This window comes from Thamnophis sirtalis, unplaced genomic scaffold (assembly GCF_051295495.1).
Source record: "Thamnophis sirtalis isolate CommonGarterSnake01/CBP01778 unplaced genomic scaffold, rThaSir2_p1.2 scaffold_10, whole genome shotgun sequence".
In the NCBI taxonomy this organism is placed as follows: Eukaryota; Metazoa; Chordata; class Lepidosauria; order Squamata; family Natricidae; genus Thamnophis; species Thamnophis sirtalis.
Window position 1 is genome coordinate 18,355,304 of NW_028261390.1, and position 27,875 is coordinate 18,383,178.

General features: G+C 38.5%; 1 protein-coding gene across 1 annotated transcript; it reads left to right on the forward strand.

Moving 5' to 3' along the window:
* The first annotated feature begins 4,770 nt into the window (after positions 1 to 4,770).
* On the forward strand, positions 4,771 to 26,410 carry METAP1 (methionyl aminopeptidase 1). The gene is made up of 11 exons (XM_014055944.2): positions 4,771 to 4,961; positions 7,949 to 8,000; positions 9,788 to 9,900; positions 14,918 to 14,978; positions 16,412 to 16,503; positions 16,671 to 16,754; positions 17,215 to 17,353; positions 18,713 to 18,844; positions 20,457 to 20,600; positions 22,990 to 23,055; positions 24,750 to 26,410. The coding sequence occupies exons 1-11, from the start codon at positions 4,848 to 4,850 to the stop codon at positions 24,911 to 24,913; spliced, it is 1,161 nt and encodes a 386-aa protein (XP_013911419.2). The 5' UTR covers positions 4,771 to 4,847; the 3' UTR covers positions 24,914 to 26,410.
* The last annotated feature ends 1,465 nt before the right edge of the window (positions 26,411 to 27,875 follow it).

Here is a 27,875-nt window from a genome sequence, read left to right on the forward strand (position 1 = left end):
GATTCCAGTGCAGCTGCCCAATTTCTTGCTTACTCTGTATTTTCATTAAGGGTGTTGTCTTTGTGATCTTGAGGTGTGGTGGATCTCCATCCCTCTGAAAGCCTGTGGTGAGCAACTGTCACATTGTAGGTGGGCAGCTGTACTTTGGGAGGGGGCACAAAATCTGGAGGAGATGAGTCCCTTTTCCAACTAACACATTTTATTATGCGCTGTTAGTCAAAAAAGTGCTAGCAAACTCCTGATTTTTTACTATGCTGGTTGGGGGATGATGGAAGCTGAAACTGAATACATCCAGAAAATAACAGAGGAAGACTTATATAACAAACATTTTGAAGAAAAGAGTGTATCACTCAGACAAGACATTCTGTACACAACTGAAGACAGGATCCTATCTGGGTTGGTCACAGGTACCAGAGGTTTTATCTTTCAAGCTTTTGAACTGTAGCCAGACTGGCTAGAGAGGTTCCCTGAAAATAGACTCCAGTACAAGTCTGAAAGCTCAGAAGAAAAAAAATATGGTCCCCCTGACCAACCCAGATTGGATCTTGCAGCATTATCCTGGGACACATATATTTGTTTTCATTCAAAACTGAAGACAATTTGTTGCAAAATTCATTTAGTTATTCTTGTCAGAAAGGAAAAACAATCTGAATGCATCTAAACACTTGTACAATAAACAAAGTCACATCTTCGAAAATATCAGCACCGTATCTTCATCCCACTTGGCATCTTTTTCATTTTTTGTTGTATTGCAATTTATTTCTTTGAAGGTTGTGAGGTGCCCAGAATCATTGAGAGTTCAGTGGCATAAAGTTTAATAAAGTATCTATCCAGGAAACAAGTCTTATGAGCTGCTGTATAGAAAAGGAACAATGTATATTCTGTAATGTTATCTTATAAGTACTTCAATGGTCCAAAGATCTGTCCCATCTTTGATTATTCTGTCTGTATTATAATATAGTTTATTCAGTTCCATATAGTGTGCTACACACTGAGATTGTATCAGCTATATTCCTGTTTCAAGGAATTCCATTGCAAAATCTGGTGTTAATTTCTGCAGCAAATTACACCATTTCCCCACAGATTACATAATGACTGCATTCTAGTTCAATGTTTTTGAGTAATGCACATTTTTGTTTACTGCCTTGATTCTCTTTAAATTTGATTTTGACTGATAAATTTTAACACTGTAAAAAGAGAGCCAGTTTGGTATAGTGAAGTATGTCATATTAGAAAGCAAAACCAACATAACTCTTCATCCATTTAACCCCATTACCTAGGTATCTAAAGTCACTAAATACTGTAAAGGAAAGGCAGATGGCAACATGTGTCTCAATAGGTAGCACCAAGAAATATCCAATTAAGAATGCAAAATGATTCTGAAATAGGTGAAATGGCATTTCCCAAGGTATTAAATTTCATTGAAAGCATAGCCACAAGTAGAAAGTAGTCAGTGGGAGATGGCCAGATCCCTGTGCCTGATATTATTTACACTGTCAATGAGATATTGTAGACTATTCCTGTAGCAAGACTTGTGTCAGACAAATATAACTTTAAAACTGAAACAGCTGAAGAGTATGTAAATTCCTGCTACAAGAGGGCATGTCTCCTAAAAACAGTTAGCAGAATGTCTTCGTATTGGAAATACCAAGCAGTGAGGATAAACCTTGACAATGAAATCTGAATGTTTACTCAGAATTCCTATCAAATAAAAGATTGAATAAAATGTGTGGTAATTACTGATTCTCTTTATGGATATGCAGCAAAGTGGGGTAAAGAGAAAAGGAAAATTATTGAAAATCAAATGAGTGAGTCTGTGAAATACTATTGAATCAATGTATATACCAGTATATTCATTATTTATGAAGTGTGAAGGAATAGGAAATGTTGGATTAACACATATTCAATGTACAGCATAAACATCTTTCAATGTCTTATTTTATTGTTACTGATCAGAAAGGAATGAATGTTTTATTATACACTACACTTAAATATTTTAATATGACTTCAAAATACATCCTTTATTTTATTTTTAATCTTTAATTGATGTGCTGTTTCTCTGATCTTCTTCTGACAATTTTCCACTTAGATTTTCTCTTCTGATTTCAGGAAAATAATACGGTTTATCATAAGAATTGAAATCAAAATGTAGCATTCTGATGGATAGTGTGCAATATGGTAAAACTCCATATTGTGAAAGGTTTTTTTTTTTTGTTTAGTATGGAATTCCTTTCAGACAGTAATATAACTGTGCTATGGTAACATGTACACTTAATAGTTCTTTTTTAAGCTATGTATAAACATTTTAATCCATCCCCCAAAAAACCTATCACAGAAGAAAAAAAACCCATCAAACCTATCCTCGTCATGGAGTTTTGAATCTTTGAGTTTATAGTATTCAAATAAAAGAATTTTAATATTGTTAATTAGTTTGTTAGGATGTTAATAAAAATCAAAATAACACTAATGATAAAGGCCTAACAATAAGCATCTAGCAATACCTTTTTTTAAAAAACAACTATTTGTAATAAATTCTTCCTTAACTCTGCCCTTATCTCCAGATAGTATGGTCATATACTGTAAACACATAATAATTTACGTAATCAAAAGTACTTTAATATTGCAATCTTATATACTCAGAAGCAGTAGCCAAATCTTTTTGTTTTATCCAAAAAAAGTATTGTCCTGTTTCAATGAATTCAATTCAGTTAGATCCATGTTTCAGAATAATATTATATTTAACTGAGAATCCAAGAAGATTGATTGGATTGAAATACTCACCATAATGACAGAATTATTCACTATGACAGAATTCAGTTCTGAAACCAAACAACAGTTTAAAAATTGTTCATGCCGAATCATGTAATTTTGTTAATGTAGTATATATGATGGTCATTTAAAGCATTTTATACTTTAAAATGTACTCAAGGCTATTAATTGAAAAAAAACAAAAGATACCAAACTTTCAAAGAAAGTTAGTGACCAGTCATGAACAACTACCAGAAGCTAAACTTGTAAAATTGTTTCTTCTTCAACACCCAAGAACGCACCTTATCTCATTGTCTATTTTTTTTGTATTTTTGTGGATGAATATGGAAGGAGGTACTTCCAAATGAAACAAGAGCTTGTGGAAATTTATCATTTTTATTTTCAAATCATAACTATGGGGCTGAGAAATGCTCTAGGCAACAAAAGTATGTAGCATGTGGCAGGCATGTCATCTTTTAACTCATGTATTTATAGTGACAATAATATTTAAAAAATAAAAGTCAATTGGAAAAGGGATGTCCCCTAGGCTCTGCTTCAAGGTATACAAGCACACTGGTGCACCAGGACAGCCTATGGCCTACCAGTGAATTAGTTGGCATTAAAAAAAAACCTGTATGTAACAGATTCAGAAGGACTATGTGCAAATGTGATATTTTTTATTTTGGGATTTTTTTTTCTGATGTTAAGCATTGATTTTCCTTTGATCTTTTTTGAGCATTTTACCTCCAATTAAAGAATTTGGATAAGAAGGATTGGAATGATGATCTAAATCAGCCCGCTTTATATTAGATAGAAGGCTTTTTCTCCTCTCCTTTCACCCTTAACATCCTCTACCAAGTAGGAAAAACATAATCTGTCCCTCAAGTCCGAGCAAACCCAGGAATACCCTACACCAGGGGTCCTAAAACTTGGCAACTGTAAGACTTGTGGACTTCAACTCCCAGCTTTGCTGGCTAGAGAATTCTGGGAGTTGAAGTCCACAGTTCTTAAAGTTGCCAAGTTTGAAAATCTCTGCCCTACACCAATAGAATACCCTACACTACCAGGCTTGAAATTTGGGCTTGGACAACCTAGAGATACTCAGCCTATGGTCAAACTAACCGTAGTACACAAAATTATCAGCTACAACGTCCTACCAGTCAATGACTACTTCAGCTTCAACCTTAGTGGTACAAGAGCACACAACAGATACAAACTCAATGTAAACCGCTCCAAACTTGATTGCAGAAAATAGGACTTCAGCAAGAGTGGTCAACGCCTGGAATGCACTACCTGATTCTGTTGTTAACATCTTCAAATCCCCATAACTTCAACCTTAAACTATCTACTGTTGACCTCGCCCCATTTCTAAGAGGTCTGTAAAAGGGGGCATACATAAGGGCACCATCGCCCCTGTCCTACTGTCCCCATTTATTCGTCCCCGTTTCATTCATACTCATATTTATTCTTATACCTATTATTCTGTAAACGATTGACAAATCAAATCAAAGCAAAAAAATAAATAAGTTAAGTAAGTAAATAAGCAAACAAATAAAATCGGAGAGCCAGAACCCATTCCAGTAGGATCCCGCGGATATCGCCAATCTAGCCCAGGCAGTGAATTCGCAAGCTCCTCGAGCCCGGAGGAACCCAACGATCCGTTATCCGAGTAGGTAAGTTGGTCGTGCGAAGCCTGAGGTGCGCAACAAGTCCGGATGAGGACACTTCGCGCGTGTCTCCAGCGCAAACTCGCGGAACAACCTTGGGCTTACATAGCGGTGAGGAAAGCCACTCTCGGCGGCTAGAGAAACGTGCCGGAGACTGACATCCCGGGGAGGCGAGTCGGCTGCAGGCGGTGGGGCCTGGCCGAAGCGACGCCACCTCGCTCCGCTTCCACGCATCCGTCTCTTCAAGAGGGCGGGGAGAGTCGGGGAGGGGAGGCGGGCAAGCGGGTCCTGGAGCCCCTCCCTGTTTCAATCGGGAACCTCCAGGCCGAGAGTTCCGCCTTTCCCTCCGCCCTTTCCCGGTGGTGGCTGCTGCCGCTGCTGCTCCCGCCGTCCGCCTGGGTCGCTCCTTTGGCGGCGGTCGCAGCAGGCAGCATGGCGGCGTTGGAAGCCCGGGTGTGCGAGACGGCGGGCTGCAGCAGCGAGGCCAAGCTGCAGTGCCCCACCTGCATCAAGCTGGGCATCCAGGGCTCCTACTTCTGCTCGCAGGTAAAGCGCCGCTTGCTCGAGGGCGTCCTTTGCCCGCCAAAGGGCGGCTCGGCGGAAAGCTTCGGCCGCAAGAGATTTCCCCCGACGACGGGAGCTCGATTCGAGCCGGGGACCCGGCCGCATCGGCCCGCTTTTCTTTCGGTTTCGACACTGGGGGGCCTCGGGGACACGGGGCTTGCCTGCTCCTGGGATAGGGTGGGGGGGACGTACATGTGGGGCGGCTGCTGCCCTGCCAAGGCAGGTGTGACTCAGGCTGGCTGGGCCCGGGCCTGTTCTCTGGCCGCCCGAGCACGTTTTGCTGGGAAGTGAGGGACTGAATTCAGAAAGGCTGATGGCGTTGCCGAGATTTCTGCGTTTCTGCTAGTCTCTCTCTCTCTCTCTCTTTCAAGTTTGCCTTCTTCCTTTGGTTGTTGCTAAGGGAGGAAAAGCCAAAGGAAGGCGCTATCATTCAACCTGGGATTTGGTAAAGCAAAGGACTACAACGTCCATCCTTCCCAGCGATGTCACTTGTAGCCCAACACACCCAACTCTGGTACCAGTGAACTAAAAAAGCCCTAATTCTTTCTTACCTCCTTACCTCCATCCAACCCCAACCCCCTTTTAATAAAAAGGTTTTTCTACCCTGGGGTTTACATGTCAGAAGTGGGGAAATCTAAAGCAAGGGGAGGTGCATTTTCTTACTCATTAATGCTAGGAATAGGCCCCATATACACGCTGAAGGACAAAGCACTCAAAGCCTGACATCCCCATTTTAAAAACAATAAAACCCTGTTCTGTCATCAAGATTCACAAGATAGATTTTGGAGAGGGAAAAAAAAACGGCTGGGTTCTTCCAGTCCGTCAACAAGTGATTGTTGTTGCACTTTGGATATTTTAGTTGATTGCCCAAGGAATTTTTGCCAAAGCTTTCCCTCTAAAAGCAGCCCACAGGCTAAGGTTTTGATATTAACTGTAACAAGTTTCTGTGTCAGATTTGAAGAAAAATCAGGCCTTAGCACCAGAACTATTCTAAATTTTCCAGTGTGTTAGGGATCCTGAAATGCAATCATAATTGAGAATGATTCTGAACATGGGTGGCCTGCCTTGTCTTCATCTTCATTGTTTCCATAGTTCACCTTTTAAAATCAGGTGAGCCTTCTTTTTTTTTCTTAGAAGAAAAATCTTTCTCCCTTTTCCAAAGTTCTGACATTTCTGTCCTCCATGTCGAATATTCCTCTGAATCAGCTTCAGCTTTTGATGACTGTATGGACATATCCATGTTGTTTTACTGAAACTAGTAGAGAAATAATGTGCCATGATTTCCTTCCAAAATGGTTTTTCAATATTTCGGCCTTACTAAGGTTCTTGGGTGTCCTATTGATACACCACTCAGGTACCATGCTCATTTGAAATTAGCCAAAGTCATCTAGCTGTGTTACCTGAGCTGGCTACAGAAATTTGGGGAGCAATTATAAGGAAGTGTCATTTTTTTTTCCTACTGCAAATCCTATTTAAATACTCAGTAATCTAAGTCTGATTCATTTATCCAATTTAAGGATCCTGATGTTGCTTGGAGTCGGACCCAAGTTCATATTTGTATATACTAGTAAAAGCATAAACCATAGTTTTAGTGTATAGTGCATAGTATAAAACACATGCAATGTCCATAATGATTGGCATGAATGTGGAAACTCAGGAAAATTTGTGTACGTATGCAATAAATGCTTGTTTTAAATTTTACATAATTTCTGTGGTATTCATACAAGTCTACGTTTTGCTAGGTTTTGAAGGAAGAAGCCTTTTGCAGTCTTTTTTGATGATGAATACTTTAATTGGCTTTAAGTTAAATGTGCTGGAAGGTCACAAGATCAGATTCTGCTTCTGTCAGGTTTTTAAGGTTTATGATGTGTGAAATCCATTTGATTATTTTTCTTAAAAAATTAATACAAGAAAGCAAGATGGGGAAAAAAAATTAAAAGTCAGCAACCACCTCCGTGTCATTAGTAAATTAATGTTTGAAGATGATGAGAGTTGGGAGAAAAGGAAATGGGAACATCTTTGTGTTGTATTTTTGCTCTTGTTGCAAAGAGCAATCGTTTTACAAATTATGAAGAAAGTCAGGCTTGCTTTTAATAGAACTGGGCTGAGGAACATATTTGTATAGGAAACCAGGTTGAATCAAGCATTCAGAATGTATTTTTGAAGGATAAAAAAGATAGGTGTGGAAATGTTGCACATATGAGGAATTCAGCTGTCTACCTTTTTAGTGGTGCTATGGAGCTGCCTTTTGCAGTAACTACTCCAGGCTAAAGTAAGCTCCTGAAAAACAGGATTGTAAGAAGAAACCATCTACATGTTGCCTTAGGGAATGAGGGATTTAGCAATGGTTGAATCTCCTCTCCATGATTTTGCTAAATTTTTGTTTTGAGCTGCATGAAAACTTTATTTTTTTAATGGTAGCATACAACCAGTAGGTAGATGTGATGGTGTACGATATATCTAGCAGTACTGTGAATGTTATCATTTAGGCTCCAGGAAACTATTTTCCATTTTGAAATGCCAAAATTTGTTTACTGTGCTTTTTACAGACTTATGTCCCATCCCAATATGTTGGCTATAAATGCTCATATAGTCACAACAAATAATTCCCATAAAAGACTCAGAATTGCCCTGAACTGAGAGTTAGGTGGCAAATAAGTGTGATAATAAAAAAGATATGAAAGGGCTCCATGTTTCCAGTCCAAGGCTAAACTAAGTTATGTTTTTAAAGTGCTTTAAAACATATACTACAATTATATAAAAGCAATATTAGGCATATACATTTATATGTCAAGTGGCTTTTGAGCCTTATTAAAAAGAAATCCAATTAGGGTCTGCTGTTTGAACTGTAAGGAAAACCTATTTTCCTTCATCTTTCTAGGGTCTGATTTATAACCTGTAGAACTGTAAGCCATATAAAGTTAATCTGTTTCAAAGTATTGCTAAATTTATATAATTTGCCTTTTTAGGAGTGTTTTAAAGGAAGCTGGGCTACTCACAAATTGCTGCACAAGAAAGCAAGTAAGCAAGTACATCCTTTTGATTTTATCATATTTTCTTTGCAATCTATTTTGTTTATGGTGACATCAAATCATCCTAAAATCAATCTGTAATAACAGTTTGGTTGTTATTGATGTAATAAACGTGGGTTTGCTTTCTGAGGTACATCATACAAGGATTCATAGAGGATTGAATGGTCTTTTGTATAACAGAAAAGGAAAAAACCCAGTCCATGTCTTGCACTGAATGATGTGTTGCTTAACTATGGTTTATTGAATTTGTTCAATTGGCTGTGCTAATGTAGACATAGTTGATAATTCAGAGCAGTTAGAGTCATATAACACAATGGGAAATATTAATCTAGATGACAGAGGAAAATGGTTTAAGTTATGATTTTCCTTGATTCCCTTTTTATTACTATATAAATTTTCTTCTTTTTTATGGAAGAACATTCATACACATGACACAACTGTAGCTTGCAGTGGTACAGTCACGAAAGTGATCTGACACTTTAGTCCATTTCTTAAAATATTTCTGATTGCTTTCTAGATATTTTATGGACAATGCTTTTTACACATTGGTAGGTTTCTATGTCTGAATGGGACCTTGGACTTTAGTTTCTTAAACAGTTGTGATCTTTTACTGCTTTAGGAATAGTGAAAGACGTGACATACAGGTAGTCCTCGACTTATGACCGCAGAACCCCACATTTCTGTTGTTAAGTGGAACATTTATTAAGTGAGCTTTGCCCTATCTTATGATCTTTCTTGCCACAGTTGTTAAGTGAATCACTGCAGTTATTAAGTTAGTAACATGGTTATTAAGTGAGTCTGGCTTTCCCATTGACTTTGCTTGTCAGAAGATCACAGAAGGTCACCACATGATCTTGGGACTCAGCAATGGTCCTAAGTATGAGTCCGTTGCCAAGTATCTGAATTTTGATCCCATGACCATGGTGTTGGTAGGTTGTAAGTGTGAAAAACGGTCATAAGTCACTTTTTTCAGTGCCGTTGTAACTTTGAACGGTCACTAAATGAACTGTTGTAAGCCGAGGACTACCTGTATTTAAAAATGAGTTCAGGGAGGCAGAGGAACTGAAAAATAAAGACGCAGCATGATTGGTACAGTAGAGTTTTGACAGTGCAACTGGGCAAGGCAAGACTAGGCCAGTGCTTTAGTACTGACTTGGATTTATTTATTTTTTAATAGCTTTTTGACAAAAAAAAGATCTTTATACAAATAGTATCCGAGTTACTGTATTTTTCGCAGTATAAGACGCACCTTTCCCCCTCCCCAAAAAGAGGGTTAAAATCTGGGTATGACTTATACACTGAATACAGCATTTTTGGCTTCCCAAAACTCTGCTCCCTTTGCAAAAATGGCCGTGCGTAGCCTTTAGGAGGCTTCCAGATTGCTCCTGGGGGCTGGGGAGGGCAAAAAAATGGGCCGTATTTTTTGCTCGTTTTTGTTCCCCAGTCCCCTAGAAACCCCCAGTCCCCTAGAAACCTCCTAAAGGCTAGGCATGCCCCTTTTTTCACAAAAAAATGGGCCCATTTTTGTAAAAAAACAGGCTGTTTTTGCTAGGCATGCAGAGTGCAAAACCTTTTTTAAAAAAATTTGCCTCTTCAAAATCTTGGTATATTTTATACTCCAGTGCAGGAAAAGCAAGCATGGAGGGAGGAGGGGAATTTAAAGCTCTAAAGAAGAGAGGGGAAAGAAGTTCCATCTATCCATCTAACTTTTCAATTTCTGATGTTTGATGAAGTTTCTTAATTAAAATCAGTGATGATTCTGCTTTTGTTTTATAGAAGATGACAAAGCAAAACGAGAAGTTTCTGCCTGGACTGTAGATGGAGACATAAACACAGATCCCTGGGCTGGTTATCGATATACTGGGAAACTCAGGCCACATTATCCACTGGTAAATAGGGTGAAATAACTGAAATGTGTCACTTTGTTCAGTTTTTCCGCCAGTCAAACCACAGGAAGGTAATTTTTTCATGATAGCTCTCCCAGTTAGAGAACGTGATTGTCCATTTATTTTTTTAAAGATGTGTATACGTTAAACAATTTTTATAGTTATTTACCATAATGTATATCAGACAATTTAAAACATCCTATTATCCATTAAAGAGAACGTTTTATAACAAATTATATTATTTGTCTTTATGAATCAAGTCCACTTCCATGAAGGCTTATACAGGTAGCCCTCAACTTACGACCACAATTGAGCCCAAAATTTAAGTGAGAAATTTGTTAAATGAGTTTTGTTGCCACATTTGTTACATAAATCACTGCGGTTGTTAAATTAGTAGCACGGTTGTTAAGTGAATCTGGCTTCTCCATTGACTTTGCTTGTCACATGGTCACAAAAGGTGATCATATGACTCTGGGACACTGCAGCCGTCATAAATATGAACCAGTTACCAAGCATCTGAATGTAAATCACATGGGGATGCTGCGATGGTCATAAGTGTGAAAAATGGTCACAAGTCACTTTTTCAGTGGCTTTGTAACTTTGAACAGTCAGTAAGTGAAGTAAGTCAAGGAGTACCTACCATATTTTTCGGAGTATAAGATGCACCTTTTTCCCTCAAAAAAAAGGGTGAAAATCTGGGTGCGTCTTATACACTGAATACAGCATTTTTGGTCTCCTGAAACTGTGCCCCCTTTACAAAAATGGCCATGCATAGCCTTTAGGAGGCTTCCAGAGTGCTCCTGGGGGCTGGGGAGGCCAAAAATGAGTGAAAAATGGGAAGTCTTTTGCTTGCTTTTGCCCCCCCCCCCCCCCCGGGCCTCCAGGAGCACTCTACAAGCCTCCTAAAGGCTATGCGTGGTTTTTTTTGCTGTGATTCGCTTAACAACTCAGACAAGAAAGGTTGTAAAATTGGGCGCAACTCACTTAACCACCACCTTGCTTAGTAACAGACATTCTGATTCCAATTGTATTCTAAAGTCAAAGACCAGCTCCATATAGAACAAAGGAAATATTAGTCATATCTGTTTTAGTGGATAGTCCATAATAGAAGATTTGGGTTTTATTCTGCAAATATTTTCACAGCTTGGAAATAACTGTGCATATAAACAGGCAGCTCAATTTGATGAGAACAAATCAGGCGTTTTAAAATATATATTTTAGAGGAGGACTTCCAACTTCATATAGGCTCTGGAAATAAAATATTTTAAGGCCTTTGGCAACCCCAGCTCTGGAGCCACATGTGGCTCTTTTATCCCTCTGCTGTGGCTCCCTGTTGCTGGTTGACTCCATAATTGCTAGGGCTTTTGGTTAGGACAGGTAGAGGAAAAAAGATGCTGCACTAGGAGGAGACTCTATGGTGGAGGAACTGGACTTTGGGTCAGCTCCAGAATTGAACGGTGTGTGTGTGTGTCTGTCTGTCTGTCTGTCTGTTTCCGGTTAGGATCTTTGTGGCTCTTTGAGTGTTCAAGGTTGCCAACCCCTGGTATAGGTAGTGACTAATAATGTATTAAACTCGGATTAGTTAAACATGGTTTTTGAATAAACCATAGTCATTTGTTTTGAATGTAGCATTAAGCCATAATAAGTGAATTCATAAAATAACCACATAGAGCGGACTGACAAATAATTCGGTTTCTGCCCAAATATAAAGACTTTGGATAAAAGCTGCTAACAGAATGTTTAGGTTTTTTGCTAGGAGATAAACTCATGTACAAAATAGTATCTCAGTCTTTGAAGAAACACTAACTTGAAAAAATAATTTCTGTTATCATGGATGCAGTAGTTGAATATGATGGTAATGTAGCTGGTGATTGCAGAATCAAAAGGAATAAAGATAGAATAACTTATATTCATATTAGAGCAGTACCTCCCTCCTTCATTACCCAAACCATTTACTAGAAATTCCTTTTTACCGCTTATCAGAAAGTACTTATTTAAATGTCTCTGTTGTAATTGGGTAATGATTCATGTGAAGAAGCCAAAGAACAACATGTACCCAGTGCTGGACAATTTGGTTTAAGTTTCTTTATTACCTACTTCCATTTTCTCTCTGGTCAATCAGTCATGATTTAGTTACAGTTATATTTTTATGATGCTGGCTCTCCTGAGCCACAGTTATAACTGATTTCTCAAATCATTGTTAATGTGATTTGCCAAACCTGTTTCAGAATGTGTTTTCTGTGTCTTCTAGGCCTTTTATGATATCATTCTTCGGAACATAGGAAATTGCTTTACATAAATAATTGCCAATACTTTTCTAAACTAATCTTTTTTCCCTTTCAATACATCTGGTTAAACAAGATTTTGAGAATCTTGCCCTCTGGTTATAAGCAGCTGCTAAATGTGTGACATAAAGTATGAAATTGTAAATTCTTCTGTACATTGCAGAATAGGTCACTTGTCATTCATATAATAATGACTTTGCCAGTTTGCAACTTTTAATACAAATGAGAACTCCCAGTTTGTTGTCTTGCTGTCTATAGAAAATTTGGAATACTGGCTCTGTATAGAAGCTGCAGTTCTTAGTGCAATGATTTGAGACATCCAGTTTAAACTGGAAAACTTTTAAACAATTGAAGCAACAGTGCTTCTGCAATCCTTAAAGGCAAGGGCATGTTATCTTGTTGGGGGGCTTGTTATTTCAACTCAAAAAGCAAGGGGAAAAAAGGCAAATCAAAATATAATTGAAGCAGTACACATTTAATATTTTCTCCTTCTGCCACCCTAAATATTTCAAGTTCAATGGAAGGTTTTTGGAAGGCTCACATTATGCCTTGGGAACAGTGGTGGAATTCAATTTTTTTTACTACCAGTTCTTTGGGCATGGCTTGGTGGGCGTGTCAGGGGAAGGATGCTGTTAAATCTCCATTCCCTGCCCACTCCAGGGGAAGGTTACTGCAAAATCTCCATTTCCTCCCAATCAGCTGGGACTCGGGAGGCATAGAATAGATGGGGGCGGGGCCAGTCAGAGGTGGTATTTACCAGTTCTCTGAACTACTCAAAATATCCGCTACAGGCTCTCCAGAGCTGGTCAGAACTTGCTGAATACCACATCTGCTTGTGAATTAATGTGGTATGACATTGTTATTCAGAGTTACTGAATTCTGTTTTGTCTCTTAACATCAGGTTCTCAAACTGAAACTTCATAAATATACAGTTACTTCAATAGCTATAAAAAGGAATGGTGGAATTACTGAAAACCTGGCTATTGTCTAAATGACTATTTTTTTAAGATCATTTTTATTTGGGCTTCATTCCTACAGCTCAGGATTTTTAAGCTATAGCCACTTCAGAGAAAACCTGATTAGAGGAAAAGAGGTAGCATTGGGGAACTTGAGTACTAACAGAGACCGTTTTCCTAAAGTGTTAGACTGAACCAGAAGCAGAAACTGTATTTTCTTTGTCTTCTGCGCTTGTAATTTAAGCAGCTAAACGAGAAGAACTCTCTTGATTTCTGAGCCCAGAAGTTCAGTGTGATTGCTAGGTTTCAGAGCAACATACCGAATGGTTTAAAGATAGACATCTTGGGAGGGTTACTCGGGAGATGAACACTTTTTCTCTAGGGTGCACCAGGCTTCATGGAGCTTAGGATCTCCAGAGGAATATGATTGGAGCTCAGTGTTGATTTTCTTCATCCACTTCTTCAGAGAAAGGCTGAGAATTACTAAGGACATTTGTGTGCACTTGCCTTTGTCTCCAGTTCCCGGCCCCAGTTCAGTTTCTTCTCTTAATGAAAAGAAGGACTAGAGGAGACATGATAGCAGTGTTCCATTATCTCAGGGGTTGCCACAAAGAAGTGGGAGTCAAACTATTCTCCAAAGTACCTGAGGGTGGAACAAGAAGCAATGGATGGAAACTAATCAAGGAGAGAAGCAACTTAGAACTGAGGAGAAATTTCCTGACAGTTAGAGCAATTAATCAGTGGAACAGCTTGCCTCCAGAAGTTACGAATGCCCCAACACTGGAAGTCTTTAAGATGATGTTGGATAGCAATTTGTCTGGAACGGTATAGGGTTTCCTGCCTAGGCAGGGGGTTGGATTAGAAGACCAAGTCCCTTCCAACTCTGCTATTGTATTCCTGTATTCTTTGATTTCCTAACATCTGTCTACCTGGAGTATTGTCTTCTTCCTTTGGAACTCTGGTTTTATTTACAATATTTTTTGGAGTATAAGACGCACTCTCCAAAAGTGGGTGGAAATGTCTGTGCGTCTTATAGAGCTAATGTTGCCGAAGCCGCGCTCATCCACCACCCTTCAGCTTCTGCCTCCCAGCAATTTGCTTCCTTGCCGCAAACAGCCTGATTTAGCATGAGCAGCTGATTGGCAGTTGGATCTGCCTCTGGAATACTGCCTATCAGCTGTTCCAGGCTGCGGGGATTGCTGCCGCCCATCCCCTTCTCCTGGAAGGGGCCGAAAATGGGGCCCGGAGGCCGAAAATGGTCTCATGGAGCTGGCAGTGGCGATAGGCAGCGATGGCACCACAGGGCAGCGGCAATCCCCACAGCCTGGAACAGCTGATCATCGCGATTCCAGGAGGCCAGTCCAACCGCCAATCAGCTGCTCATGCTAAATCAGGCTGTGCTGAAGCCCACGAGGCTGTTTGCTGCAAGGAGGCAAATTGCTGGGAGACAGAGGCAGATTTTCTTTTCTTGTTTTCCTTCCCCAAAGCTAGGTGCATCTTATAGTCTGGAGTGTTTTATAGTCTGAAAATTACGGTATATATTTTGGGTTTCCAGTTACTTTTGCTGATGTCTCCCATTGTTGCGTCTCTTGTTATCTGACACTGGCTTATCAAACAACACACTTGGCTTGCGGCTCTTGGATGAGAGATTTTAATATATGCTTTCATTTGATTTGAAAATATCCATTTTATAGTTTGTTTTCTAGCAACTGTTATCCACATTCAGAATGACTAAGGTAATAAATATGTTTAAACAGATCCTAATTGTGCTTTATTTAGATGCCAATGAGGCCTGTGCCGAGTTACATTCAAAGGCCAGATTATGCAGATCACACCTTAGGTAATTATAGGCATAGTACAATTTTCATTTGTTGAGCCTGTGATTAATTTAAACTGTGTTAACTATTTCTTTTTCAGAATGGGTATGTCTCAAAAATATTTGGATGTATTATGCTTCAGGTTTGGTGACCAGTTGCTTTAGAAAAATAACAAACAAACAAAAAAATTCAAGCAGAAGTGATTTTTTTTTAATTTGACAAACAAGCATTAGCCATCCTTCTGTTGGGTAACACACATTTGGTCATAATATTCCGTCAGATAACTCTGTCAAATGTTTGAGAAGAATTAGGGGAAGTTCAAATAAGATGTGTCGTATCCAGGGTTTCTTGTTTTGCTCCTGTTTTATATTTCACTTTTATTAATACCCTTTATCTTTTTTTTAAAAAAAATTCAAATATAATTGCAGATTTTATGTGCAAAACCTACCATTCTGGAATGGAACATTCTGGTACAGACATTTCAACATCAGAGCATTCCAATTTTTCATCTGGATCCAAGCTGATCCAGCCGTATATAAGAGATCAGCACTGCCCATGTAGATTGGACCCCTAGCCCATCTAGTTCAGTAATCTGTTCTCACAATGACCAACCAATTGCATAGGAAAGCTCTCTAGTCTTCCAGTAGATGACCTTCAGAAGCACTTATACTGCCGTCAAACTAATCGCCATTAATCCCAACTCTTTGGAATCCAACCAGTAGCCAGGATTACATTTTGTGGTAGTGAGTTCCAAAGTTGAATTGCTTATTGTGTAAAAAAGAATTCCTTTAGTCAGTCCCGATTCTTTTAAGATTCAATTTCAATGGGTGACCTCTGGTTCCTTTGGGAAGGAGAGAATACCTTCTCCTTCTTTTTCTTTTTATCCACACTGTAGGTAATTTGTATACTTCAATCATATTCTCTCTCTGTTGTCTCCTTTCTAAACTAAAAAGCCCCAAATATTGCAACCTCTCTTTGCAGAGAAACTGTTCCAGCCCCTTTTTTATCTTCCTCCAAATCTTTACTTCCATTGTATCATTTTTAAGGTGTGGTGCCCAAAATTGCACACATTATTATTCCAGATGTGGTCACACCATTGATTTATATTAACCATTAATTTATTTGCGAATGCTGTGGTAGTTTACTGGACGTAAACCTTCCATAGCTTTTGCATGCAACCACCATGCATTTGTTTCTAAAAATTTTTGTGAATAGATATCATTTCCCAGTATAATATAATAGTTGGAATCGGGGGCTGGAATAAACCAGATTTAAATTCCCACTGAACCACAAGTTCCCTACTGATTTTTGAGTAATCATCACTCAGCTCATTGGGTGTCATTATTGGGATAAAATAAGAGGACAGCTTTATAAGTTTTCTAAGCTTGTGCTTTCTGGAGGAAACCTGGGAGATCAATTTATTAGTTATCATAATGGTAATAATCCTTTCTTTTAGGTATGTCTGAGTCAGAACAGGCCCTTAAAGGAACTTCTCAGATAAAGATCCTTTCTTCAGAAGATATAGAAGGGATGCGAGTTGTGTGTAGGGTAAGTTTATACTGCACAACATTAGTTAAAATGAAGTAGAATCTAAAAAGAAATGTCTTTGCATGCTTCCTTTGAAAATGTAATCACACACACATATATATGCATTTATATTGATTCCGTGAAAATTGTTTATCATTATAAATAATTTCTGTTCCTTTATCCTGCAGCTTGCTAGAGAAGTCTTAGATGTTGCTGCCATGATGGTGAAGCCAGGTGTTACCACTGAAGAAATAGATCATGCTGTTCATTTAGTAAGGATATTTTGATGAGGTTCTATTTTTGTTACCATATTTTAAAGCTTAGATTCTGTGTTTAATTTTTTTTTAAAAAACCAGTTTACTAATCTGCATAGTTAGGAGTGGCTATATAACATTAGTTCATAGATTCCCAATATTGCACCTGTAGCACCAGCGCATTCCTGAGACTTTTCTGAAAACCTGCCAGACTCTGTACTATCTGACTTTTGTTTTCCCCTAATACTTAAAATTAAAAAAATCAGGAAGCTAATATGTTATCAGGCATCATGTGTATTTTAAAAATGCTATTGGGTCTCAAATAGATCCTTGTTCCAGGGAGAGATTAAATGTCTAATCGTATATAGTTGATTTTAGTTCATCTTTCAGAAATTATGCTTTCTTAAATTTGCTGCACTTATTAAAATGACATTTTGGAATATTTTTGAGTGAAAATCGTATTCAAAATTCTTTTCAGGCATGCATTGCCAGAAATTGCTACCCATCGCCACTGAATTATTACAATTTTCCTAAGTCTTGCTGTACATCAGTAAATGAAGTCATCTGCCATGGCATTCCAGACAGGCGACGCTTACAAGAAGGCGATATTGTTAATGGTAGGAAACTTCAAATAAATATTTTCATAGGAAATAGGATTTTGGAAGGATATCGCCATTGGAGAAAGAGTCTATGTAAACATCTATCTAACGATGATGTCCTTCCAAAATAATTAGTTTTGTTTTGCTTTGGGGATTACCAAACTTCAAAACATATGTTTTATTTTTGATATTTGTAAAAAAAACTGCCGAGGAAGCTTACTGGTTAGTTTATTCATCTCCTACTTGACTAATTGTATACAGATGCAACCAATTAAGTTCTTTTTGTTTTTCTTTTCAAACTTTTACATTTGTCCAGAATTAAAGCCATAAACCTTATAGCAATTTCTTTCTTAAAAAAAAGTCTCTGCATCTTCCAACTAACTGTCCCTTTTGGCAGTCAAGCTTTTTGAGAGGAGCCTGAACTGAAAATGGGAGTTTTACAACTTGTTGTATACATAAGAGACCCTTGAATGTTTATCAGTCTGAAAAACAATTCTTGCATTGCCATAGCAGATTGTAAATTATATTTACGTGCTGATGTTATGGCTATTTCTTCAGATGCCTTTTGGTAATCACCATGAGAAACTTTTAATCTGAACTAACAGGACCTTTCTGTTTTTAATTCTTGATAATTCATCACTAAACAAGGAGGCTTTTGGTTATCATGTTGTTGGTACAGCCATTGATGTTGTCAATTAATTTTCCAATATTCATATGCAACGCACTCTGAAAGTCTGCTGACCCAAGTGTAAGACATCAACAGTCAACTTGTTGCACTTTGGACTAGTTTTTGTTTTGTCTTCAAAAGCAGCCCAAATAAAGCACAATATTTTGACTTGACTGTGAGGTGGTAAGGACAGAAATAATCACCCCTTGAGCATCCTTTTGCAGAAATGTTTGCATTTCGTTCTCAGCTGTAGCTGGGCAGAGGCTTTCCTTGGCCCAGTCTCTATCTGATGTTTTAGGAAGAGCTTTCAATCCAGGATTCCAGGTAAAATTTTTCAGAGGCACTATAATCACCTCAGACACTGAATATGAAATTATTATGGCTCTAGGTAATTTTTGGATAAACAGTCATTTTGTCTTGCTGGGATTTCATCTGAGTTAATATCATTTCCCCTCTAGAGCCTAGCACCCATCAAATAATGTACAGCTGCATGTCATCAGTATATTGGTGATTTCTTGCCTCAGACCGATGGTGTATCTTTCCTAGTGGTTTCATATGGATGTCAAATAAAATAGGAGAAAAAGAGCTAAGTCCTGAGGCACACACACGATGATTCTGATTTTGTGATGTGTTTTGGATAGTTGATCATAGGCTTGTTATGATTGCAAAAACAGAATATGAAGACAGAGTGTTCCTTTTGTTTCTTGTAGTTGACATTACTGTTTATCGTAATGGTTATCATGGGGATCTCAATGAGACATTTTATGTTGGAGAAGTCGATGAGGGTGCAAAGCGATTAGTTCAGACGACATATGAATGCCTAATGCAGGCAATTGATGCAGGTAAGAGCGTTTTGAAACCTGTGCCTGACTTCCTTTTTACACATTACAGATAGAAGATCAATTACATTGAGCTGCGCCTCCCTTAAGAGTCTGTCTCAATCAACATGCTGCACTGTTCCAAATTGCTATATTTTTTTTTCCTTTTGGTGGTGATGACTGGCTTATTCAAAATGATTAATTTTAATAGCGTAATAAATGGCTTAAAAAAGTTTCAGAAAATTGATCATTTCCAGAGCAGTGGCTAAACATTAATGGAATGTCACGTTTAGAATTCTTTGCTGAATGTTGCAGTCTGTTTCTCTTGTAAATCTGCATGTTGGTGACAAATTAAAAATGTTTTGAGCCAGATAGTGAACATGAATTAATGTAACATAAGATGAAACTTAATCTTTAGGCATCCTAAGCATGTAAATAGTTATTTACTGGAGGCAGTTCAGATTCTTCAGAATACAGGCAGTTAGCTTGCATAACAAAATAGTAGATTAAACTGATTATCAAAATTCTTCCCCTGGAGCTTTAGCATTTGCAGGGGAAACTAATACTCAGACTTAAACAAGACACAGAGGTTTTTTTTTTTATGTTGCCCAAGGAATGATTAACACTTTGCTACATTTTTATTGAAAATCCATAGTGGACTAATATATAAATACTGCTTTTCTCAACAGTTAAACCTTGGAGAAAACCAGAGGAAATGTTCTTCTCTTAAAGTACAAATATGTTACTTGTGGTAATTAAAAGAGGAAGAGTTAAAAATATTAAGAGTCTTTAAGAAGCATACAAAAGAGGGTGTATCCTTGCCACAGTGTTGGCTTGCCTACCCTAAATATTATGACTCACAGTTTGAAGGCTTTGTAGCTCTTCCTTTTTCTTGCCTATAAGAACCACTGTGGTTTGCAAGACGCTGTTAAAACAATGTTCAGTAAAACAAGCATATTAAAGTAGGAGCCTATCATGCTAAGTTATAAACAACAACTGGATTCACCCGTCACCCTAAGCCACAGGCCAAACCTGGCCAGAGGTCCATGTTTTCAGCATTCTTTGTCATTTGAGGGCCACGCAGATGCCTTTAGGAGGTTCACAAACATAGAAGGGGAATGATGACCCTTTTCAGCAATTGTTCCCTAAGATTTGGCAAATGCTGCTGCTCATGATTTCAGAGGTAATATAACAGCCATCAAGTCCAATAGCAGTTTACAGCCTGAGCCTCCATGACTTTACCCTCTTTTTAAAATTCAGCTGGCCTGCCACCCTATTTAAATACAGCCATCCCACAAACAATGCAAACTGCATTATGCCTTAGTTGTAGCTGTGGAACTAGTGTCTGAAAACTAGAAATGATACTTGTCTTTTTAGCCTGGGCAGCTGGTAAGCTTGATCTCCCCGAGATCATTCTGTTGAAATGTTCTGTGAGTCCAAACTTGAAACCTTTACATTTTGAAAGTATTTGATCAAAAGTCTTCCTTTTCTTCCTTTTTCCACCCGTATCATAAATTCTGAGCTCTTGTGCAATTCTTTGAGGGAGAAGGTGCACATGTGCAAAAAAAGAGAATATGTGTATGCATACTGACCGTTGTTTTCATTGTGATTTCTAAACATATGCATTGCTTTGCAGTAAAGCCTGGTGTACGGTATAGAGAATTGGGGAATATTATACAGAAACACGCTCAAGCCAATGGGTTTTCAGTAGTTCGGAGTTACTGTGGGCATGGGATTCATAAGCTGTTCCACACCGCTCCCAATGTGCCACATTATGCCAGTAAGTATAAGGAATACCTGCTCTGGTATTGTGTTGCTAGCAATCAGTAAACGTGATTGTTTCCTACATTTCTATAGCTGATGACCTTAAAAGACAGTGAAGTTGGAGTTGGAAGTGACAGACACATATGTGCATCTCGGCCTTTAGGAACATCTTAAAATGGGTTGGGAAGCACAAAGGCTTATTTTATAATCAGAATACTGTGGTCAGCACCTTAACTGGCCAAAGCAGTTAGTATTGTTGTGGATGTAGGCTTGAAGGGCGGCTCCACAAACAATATACAGGTAGTCTTCAACTACGATTGAGCCCAACATTCCTGTGGTTAAGTGAGACATTTGTTAGGTGAGTTTTGCCCCATTTTACGACCTTTCTTGCCACAATTGTTAAGCAAGTCGCTGCAGTCGATAAGTTAGTAAACCCAGTACTAACCCAGTGAATCTGGCTTCCCCATTGACTTTACTTGTCAGGAGATCAAAAAGGTGGATTACATGACCTTAGGACCAGTGGTGGGTTGCAGGCGGTACGCCCCGGTATGGGTGTACTGAAGCCAGCCCGGAGCACGGGATACCGTTCCGGTATGGTGCTCCAGAGGGCCCACCCGCCTGAGCTCCTTACCTGTGTTTTAAAGTTTCTGCGCTGATGCACACGCGCATGGCGCGTACAGTGCCTGCATGATGCTCTGCAGAGCAGCTGGAGCATCACGGAGGTGCTATGATGCATGTGCACCGTGCATGCGCTGCGCGCGTCCATGATGCCGCCAGCCCTGTTCCAACCGTATCAGTTGGAATGGGATTTGAACCCCACCACTGCTTAGGACATAGCAATGGTCATAAATATGAACCAGATGCCAAGCGTCTGAATTTTGATCGTGTGATCCTGGGGATGCTGCAAGGTTGTAACTCTTGAAAAATTGTCATAAGTCACTAAACGAACGTAAGTTGAGGACTGCCTGTATTTTAGTAATGTGAACAATTCTTCCTGCTATCCCATTCTTTCCTAGTTAGCTTGCCTGTCTGCTCCCCTTCTCGCCTAGTCTAGTTAATAATTCAGATTGATTGGTGGAAGTGTTTCTCAGTAGAGGATGTGAAGATTGATGGATAGTAAAATGAGATTGCATGGTTATCCTATTGTAAATCTTACCACAAGGTCAGATGTCAGATGCTGGTGAAGGATTTTATACTCATTTCTTTGGTAACTGGGTTTATTATATCATGGGTTTTTCAGTGTTTTTAATTATTCTTGTAAGCTGCCCAGAGATGAGATGAACAAGTACATAAATTGTATAACTAATTAAATAAAATACCTACAATACACATATGTGAATGTCTTCTATTTTTGTGCAACTGTAAATACATTATGAAGTTATATTGCTCTTATTGAAAATAATGAAATTTCCCCACATTTGCTGCAGGTACAGTCATGGCTTTTTTAGGCAAACCATAGCTAGTTTTAAGACTGTTAACATAGGCAAGACTGAGAAGTGAGATGTGGATATAGCTCGTACTTTGCCTATATTCTTTCCTTAAAGAAGGGAAACAACTCATGAAACAATGGTTAATTGCTTTAAAAAGACCAGGCTAATGCTATATCTTGACATTGCTGGAGCGTGTTATATATTTGCCTTGGTTTGATGTAGATTCTTTTTCATTTCCTTGCTTGCACAAAGAAGGTGATTATACTAACCCTTTTGTAACACCAAGAAGGTCTTTTTCTCTGTCAACTCTGCATGAAATTGTTCCTTGCGAGATGGAAATCTCTTAATTATATAAGTGGAGTAGCTTTTATAGAAAGTTTTAAACACTAATTATTAAATTGTGGGGCTATTTATCTCGTCCCTGCCCTTTTTAAATATATACCTTTTAGCAAGTATATACATTCACTTATATGTGCACTCTAGGTGTTTTGTTTAATTACTTATATGATTTATATAATCACTTGTCCCATACAAGTGATTCTGGGCAGCTATAAGAATAATTAAAAAAAAAAAACAGAAAAACCCATGACATAATACCCTCACTTACCAAAGAAATGAGCACATTAACAATAACATGTATACATTTATTTGGGTGGAAAGGAAATCACTAGAATTTATTTTTGTTAGGATTGGCAGCTGCAGGTAGGAAAGTGGAAATTAAAAAGGACTTTTGTAAATTCATTTTTTTCTATCTACTTTTTGTTTTGGGTGAATTGTTTTATACTGGATCCAGCTTTCAATACCTCTATCCAAAGTACTTTATAGTAAGTGAAAGAAAATAAAAGAAAGGCTTTTTTAAAAAAAACTGTGTACAACTACTGTACATTGTGGTACTTTAGCATTGTCTTGTATTTCATTCCTGTCTTGTCTGTGAGAAGTGATCATTTCCCGATAATATTTTATTGTCCTTCCCAGAAAATAAGGCTGTTGGAGTAATGAAGCCTGGCCATGCATTTACGATAGAACCAATGATCTGTGAAGGTAATATGCTGTTATGAATCTAAGGAATTCTGTTTCTAACTAGAAATTTCTTGAAATTAATTTGGGAGCTATATATATGAACATTTCCTGGTCACTGGGGAGCTGCTATCTTGTAAGCAAAGTATATTCCAACCATTGAGATGAAATCTTGCTCATATTTTTGCATTGTTACATCTTTTCTTGAAGGTACAAAAGATTGTATCCAAGACTGTTCTTATGCCTAAACTATCTGACAGGCTCTCTAGTCAGTTTATACTAATTTCTAAAAAATCCATAATGACATTTTGCTTTTTAAAAATCTGCACAATTAAATTATTAAATATACTTTTGAGTGTCATGTATGTAAATAAAATTATAAGAGGGCATCATGTTAAAAGAGTTCTCCTCCCCCCCTTTTAAAAAACTGTATCTTCCACAAATTGGCATATTTTGGACCCTTTTGCATATTTTTTCATAGATATGAAGATAATTGAGATAATTTGTTAAAATATATAAAAACTGAGTAATAAGAGTGCAAGGAAGCCGAGACAATAAGGATATGGAGCCTATCAATCAGAGATGGGTTGCTGCCGGTTTGGCCCAGATCGGGCAAACCAGTAGTAACGGCAGCAGGAGGCTCCGCCCAGACTCTTCTGCACATGTGCAGAAGCAATAGCAGTAGACTTATATACCGCTTCATAGGGCTTTCAGCCCTCTCTAAGCAGTTTACAGAGAGTCAGCATATTGCCCCCAACAATGTGGGTCCTCATTTTACCCACCTCGGAAGGATGGAAGGCTGAGTCAACCCTGAGCCGGTGAGATTTGAACCGCTGAACTGCTGATCTAGCAGTAGCCTGCAGTGCTGCATTTAACCACTGCGCCACCTTGGCTCTTGCGCACGTGAACACGCACAGGAATACACATAAATGAGTAATAAAAAATTTGGCAACCCACCACTGCTATAAATGGTCTATATTACTAGAGTAATACCCAGAGTAGAATATGTGAATAAATGTTTTCCAGATAGCAACACAATATTAATGATCCAGTGGACTGGAAAACAGGTTTTTCCTCATTAAAATAAACCTTGGAAAAAACATGAGCATTAGCTAAAAGATCAACCAGTGCTAAAAGATTCTCTTCTCTGGGGATTTGATTGAAAATTAGTTTCTGAACAGCACCAATACATTTTCTTATGTTGGAACCATTCTTAAAGGGTGGGGAACAATTGCTTTCCAAAATAGAGGAGGAGGGGGCCCTGTATTCCCTTTTATCCAAGATGATTGTAGGGGAGAAAATAGCAGGGTTATCGACTTTAATATACTTCTTCCAGAGATGTTGCTTAATGAAAAGCAGGCCAACATTCTCTATATATAAGCTATACAGTATGCCTAAATAAAAAGCTGAAGTTTTTCTTTTAGTAAAAAAAATGAACAATTGATGGGGCTATCCCAAAGGTGCTTTTCCAAAAGACAATTGGACTTTTTTTTTTTTTTTGAAAACATTTCGCTTCTTATCTAAGAAGCTGCTTCTTCAACTGAAGAAACGTCTTGGATGAGAAGTAAAATGTTTTCAAAGAAAAAAAAAACTTTTTGGAAAAAGCACCTTTGGGACAACCATGACTGGATGTTTGAGACTCTCCATAGACAATTGCAGAAGCTGTATCTGTTGTGTTATGTTCATTATGCTGAATCTGTTTATGTTGTCTTCATTAGGTGGGTGGCAAGATGAAACCTGGCCCGATGGCTGGACTGCAGTGACCCGAGATGGCAAGCGGTCTGCTCAGTTTGAGCACACACTCCTAGTCACAGATACTGGGTGTGACATCTTAACCCGACGGTTGGATAGCATTCGTCCTCACTTCATGACCCAGTGCTAGTATGAGCCACGTGAAGACCTTGAAATGAGCATTTGTACTATGCATTTTACTAATGTACAGGATGGAAGGGGGATTTCATCACCTGTTTTCTTGTCATTGCCTATAGATAAGGGAAATGCAAATCTGCATTGTACAAGTCGGAAGAATCTGATGCAGAGGACCCCGACACTGTTTGAACTTTTAAAGAGTTTCCCAAGTAGCACCCCTTTGTTTTCCTTTCTGCCCACCAAAAGGAAACAACAGCAAAAACAAAAAGCTAGGATTCAGATGATTTTTGTCACTGCCACAGTTGTCAGCTGGTGTACCTAAGACAACGTTTTCATGGTGAATGTGAGAGCTTACTTTAGGTTTTGAACTTTTCTTGTTCCAAAGTCTATCCCTGCTTAGCTTGTGCTGCAAAGGCAGTTTTAAACAGGCTAGGCTTTCATCTGTTTACAACTCGGAGGTGGCATTAAATACTACAAAAATGAAACTAGTACTGTGTACTAGTCCCTCTAGAACTTTGCTGCCTTTCCTACTCCCTTTTGGTTGCCTCTGTTGTAATTGTACATAGAAGTACAATAACCATTAGTTAATGAAGAGAGTTTGCCTTTGCCCAGGGGTTCTCTGTGAAAAGCCGTGAAGTGTGAGGCAGGGAGGCCAAAATTAATGAGATATCCTGCCTGGTTTGAGCTTTTACCAAATTACAGCTTTAAAATGGGTAGCACTTGACAGCCAATAAGGTTCTAAAATTTTACTAGTAAAAAGCTATTATTCCAACTGAAATAGAAAAACAAAATACAAATAATTCCTGTTTACCATGTATAGTAACATTTGTGACTTTATATGACTTCATTGCCATGATCAAATGTTTGTCCACTGTAGGGCTCACTTGATACCCCAAAGTACCCCAAATGATACTTTGGGATTGTGACATGCAGCTGTCAGGAACGGGATCAGAAATGGTTAATTTTGAGCCCATAAAAACTGAAATCAGCTTCACTGCAGATTAAAGAGGAAAACTTTGCCAGTGGTAATGAGAACTAAGCCACAGACAGGAAAGTAAGATATAATGCTGCGTGTTTCCCACGGCCCATTTTATCACATAATTATTTTCCTGAAATGTTCTTAGGCATTTGACAAACCAGGTGTAGGTGCTATGGCCAATGTGATGCTTCATGAAAAGGAAGCTGTTGCAGCAGATAATGCCTTTGAAATGTGCAAGATTTGGACAGCCCTGGAAATCATTCTTCTTTCCCCAAAGATCCTTAGACAAAGGTGATAGTATGATAATGTCCCCTCATACTTTATGTGAATTGGTTATACAGATTTACCTTGGTTGATGTCAGGGAAGGCTTAATTTTGTTGGCCAGTGGCTGTTTCCATCTGTATTCTGTAATGAGAATGATTTTTCAACCATTTTTTATTCTGGTACCTACTTCATCCGTACAGCGTTGAAGTACAGCAACAGAAATGAAGACAAATAAAAGTCATGAAATCATGGCCATAATATGCTCATTTCTGCTCTGTGTTAGTTATAAAATCATTGTAAGCTGTTTAAATGATCTCGGCTTCCACCAGCAGCATCTGACTTTATTGTTGTTTGGAGGTTTAGAACAGGTATGACAAAAAGGGTAACTTATTTATTGAATGGAGATTAGAGGTCTGGGTGGTTGGCCCTAGAGTTTGTTCTTTCCTTTTTTGCGTGTGTGTGAAAGAAGTACAGTTGTGACAGGGTAGCTAAATGAAAGTGCTATTGTTGCCCTGAGAGTCACACTTTGCTTACTCTTTGGGTGCCTGGAAAGGACATTTGTGGGGGATGAAGCCTTTAAGAAGGCTGGTTCTAGAAGAGTTAGTCTAGCAAAGGGTGTATAGGTTGATCTGGTGCATTGGTTAATGAAGATTTGGCAAAGAGGAGCTCGGACAGAAGACTGCTGAAATGTCCCGACTGCTGGAATTTCATGGCTTTTAAAGGAAAGCTGAAGATCAGGGTACCTAATTGAGCATTGCAAAGTTCCAACAAGACAAAGTTTCCAGAAAGTGGACCTGAATTTTAAAGCCAGAATGATATGGCAGAACATTGAGGTGCCTGAATCAGAAGGAAGGAAACCAGCAACAAAGGGGCTAGGCCAAGGAAGTCAAATGGTGTCTTTGACCAGGGGGTAGAACAGAAAAGCCACCAAGTTCAGATAGGGACCAACAGCAGCAGAGAAAATGTACCAGGTGAGGAAATACGTCATTCATGCACCACTTGCACTTTTGCTTCTAGAACCAAATTTTAGATGTACTTCAATGCCGACTTCTGATTTTGGCTTTATTATTAGATTCATATATTTGAGTTGAATGAACCTCAGCTGGATGGGATAAGATAGAAACCATGATTATTTACAAGCCTTTGGGTTGGTTTCATACAACCCCCATAAAGTTAAAAAAAAATCAAATATTATTGCTTGATGTGATAGTTGGAACTCCATGTTGCCTTACCATAAGAGCTTCTAATTAGAACCACATATTGTATGACAGTTGAGTCCTATACTTATTGCACCACACGAATTAGCTTGGTTTCCACAGTGATAGTTCAAAGTGTGTCCACCAAGTTCATTCCCTTTCATTTCTCAGATTTTTTTCCAACTGGAATACCATGACATTTTTAGAAAGCAAGTGATAGCTGCTCATAGACTATAGTAACTGTGCTGCTTCAGATGCAAAAAGTAGCCTCGCTGGGTCAGAATATTGACTCTATGACATTTTGACATTTTGGTTATGGTAAATCAGCTATCTCCAATGACCTAAAATAGTAGTTGGCACTTACTTTGAAGTACATTTCTGGTCACTGCACAATGGGTCCAACAGTCCTACCTTTTGAAGAGGAGGAGACTGAGAAAGTTCATTTGATCTAAAGGTTGAAATGCAGGTTAATTTAGCTGCACCAGTTTGTTACATGTAGTTTTGCTATTCACACTCGTCTTTACCAGTTACTAGT

Excerpts from the sequence above, each read along its gene's own strand:
- METAP1 (XM_014055944.2), top strand. The coding sequence starts at position 4,848 with ATGGCGGCGTTGGAAGCCCGGGTGTGCGAGACGGCGGGCTGCAGCAGC. Across the intron at positions 8,001-9,787 it reads ATTGCTGCACAAGAAAGCAA|AAGATGACAAAGCAAAACGA; the intron begins GTAAGCAAGTAC and ends TTTGTTTTATAG. Across the intron at positions 17,354-18,712 it reads AGAAGGCGATATTGTTAATG|TTGACATTACTGTTTATCGT; the intron begins GTAGGAAACTTC and ends TGTTTCTTGTAG.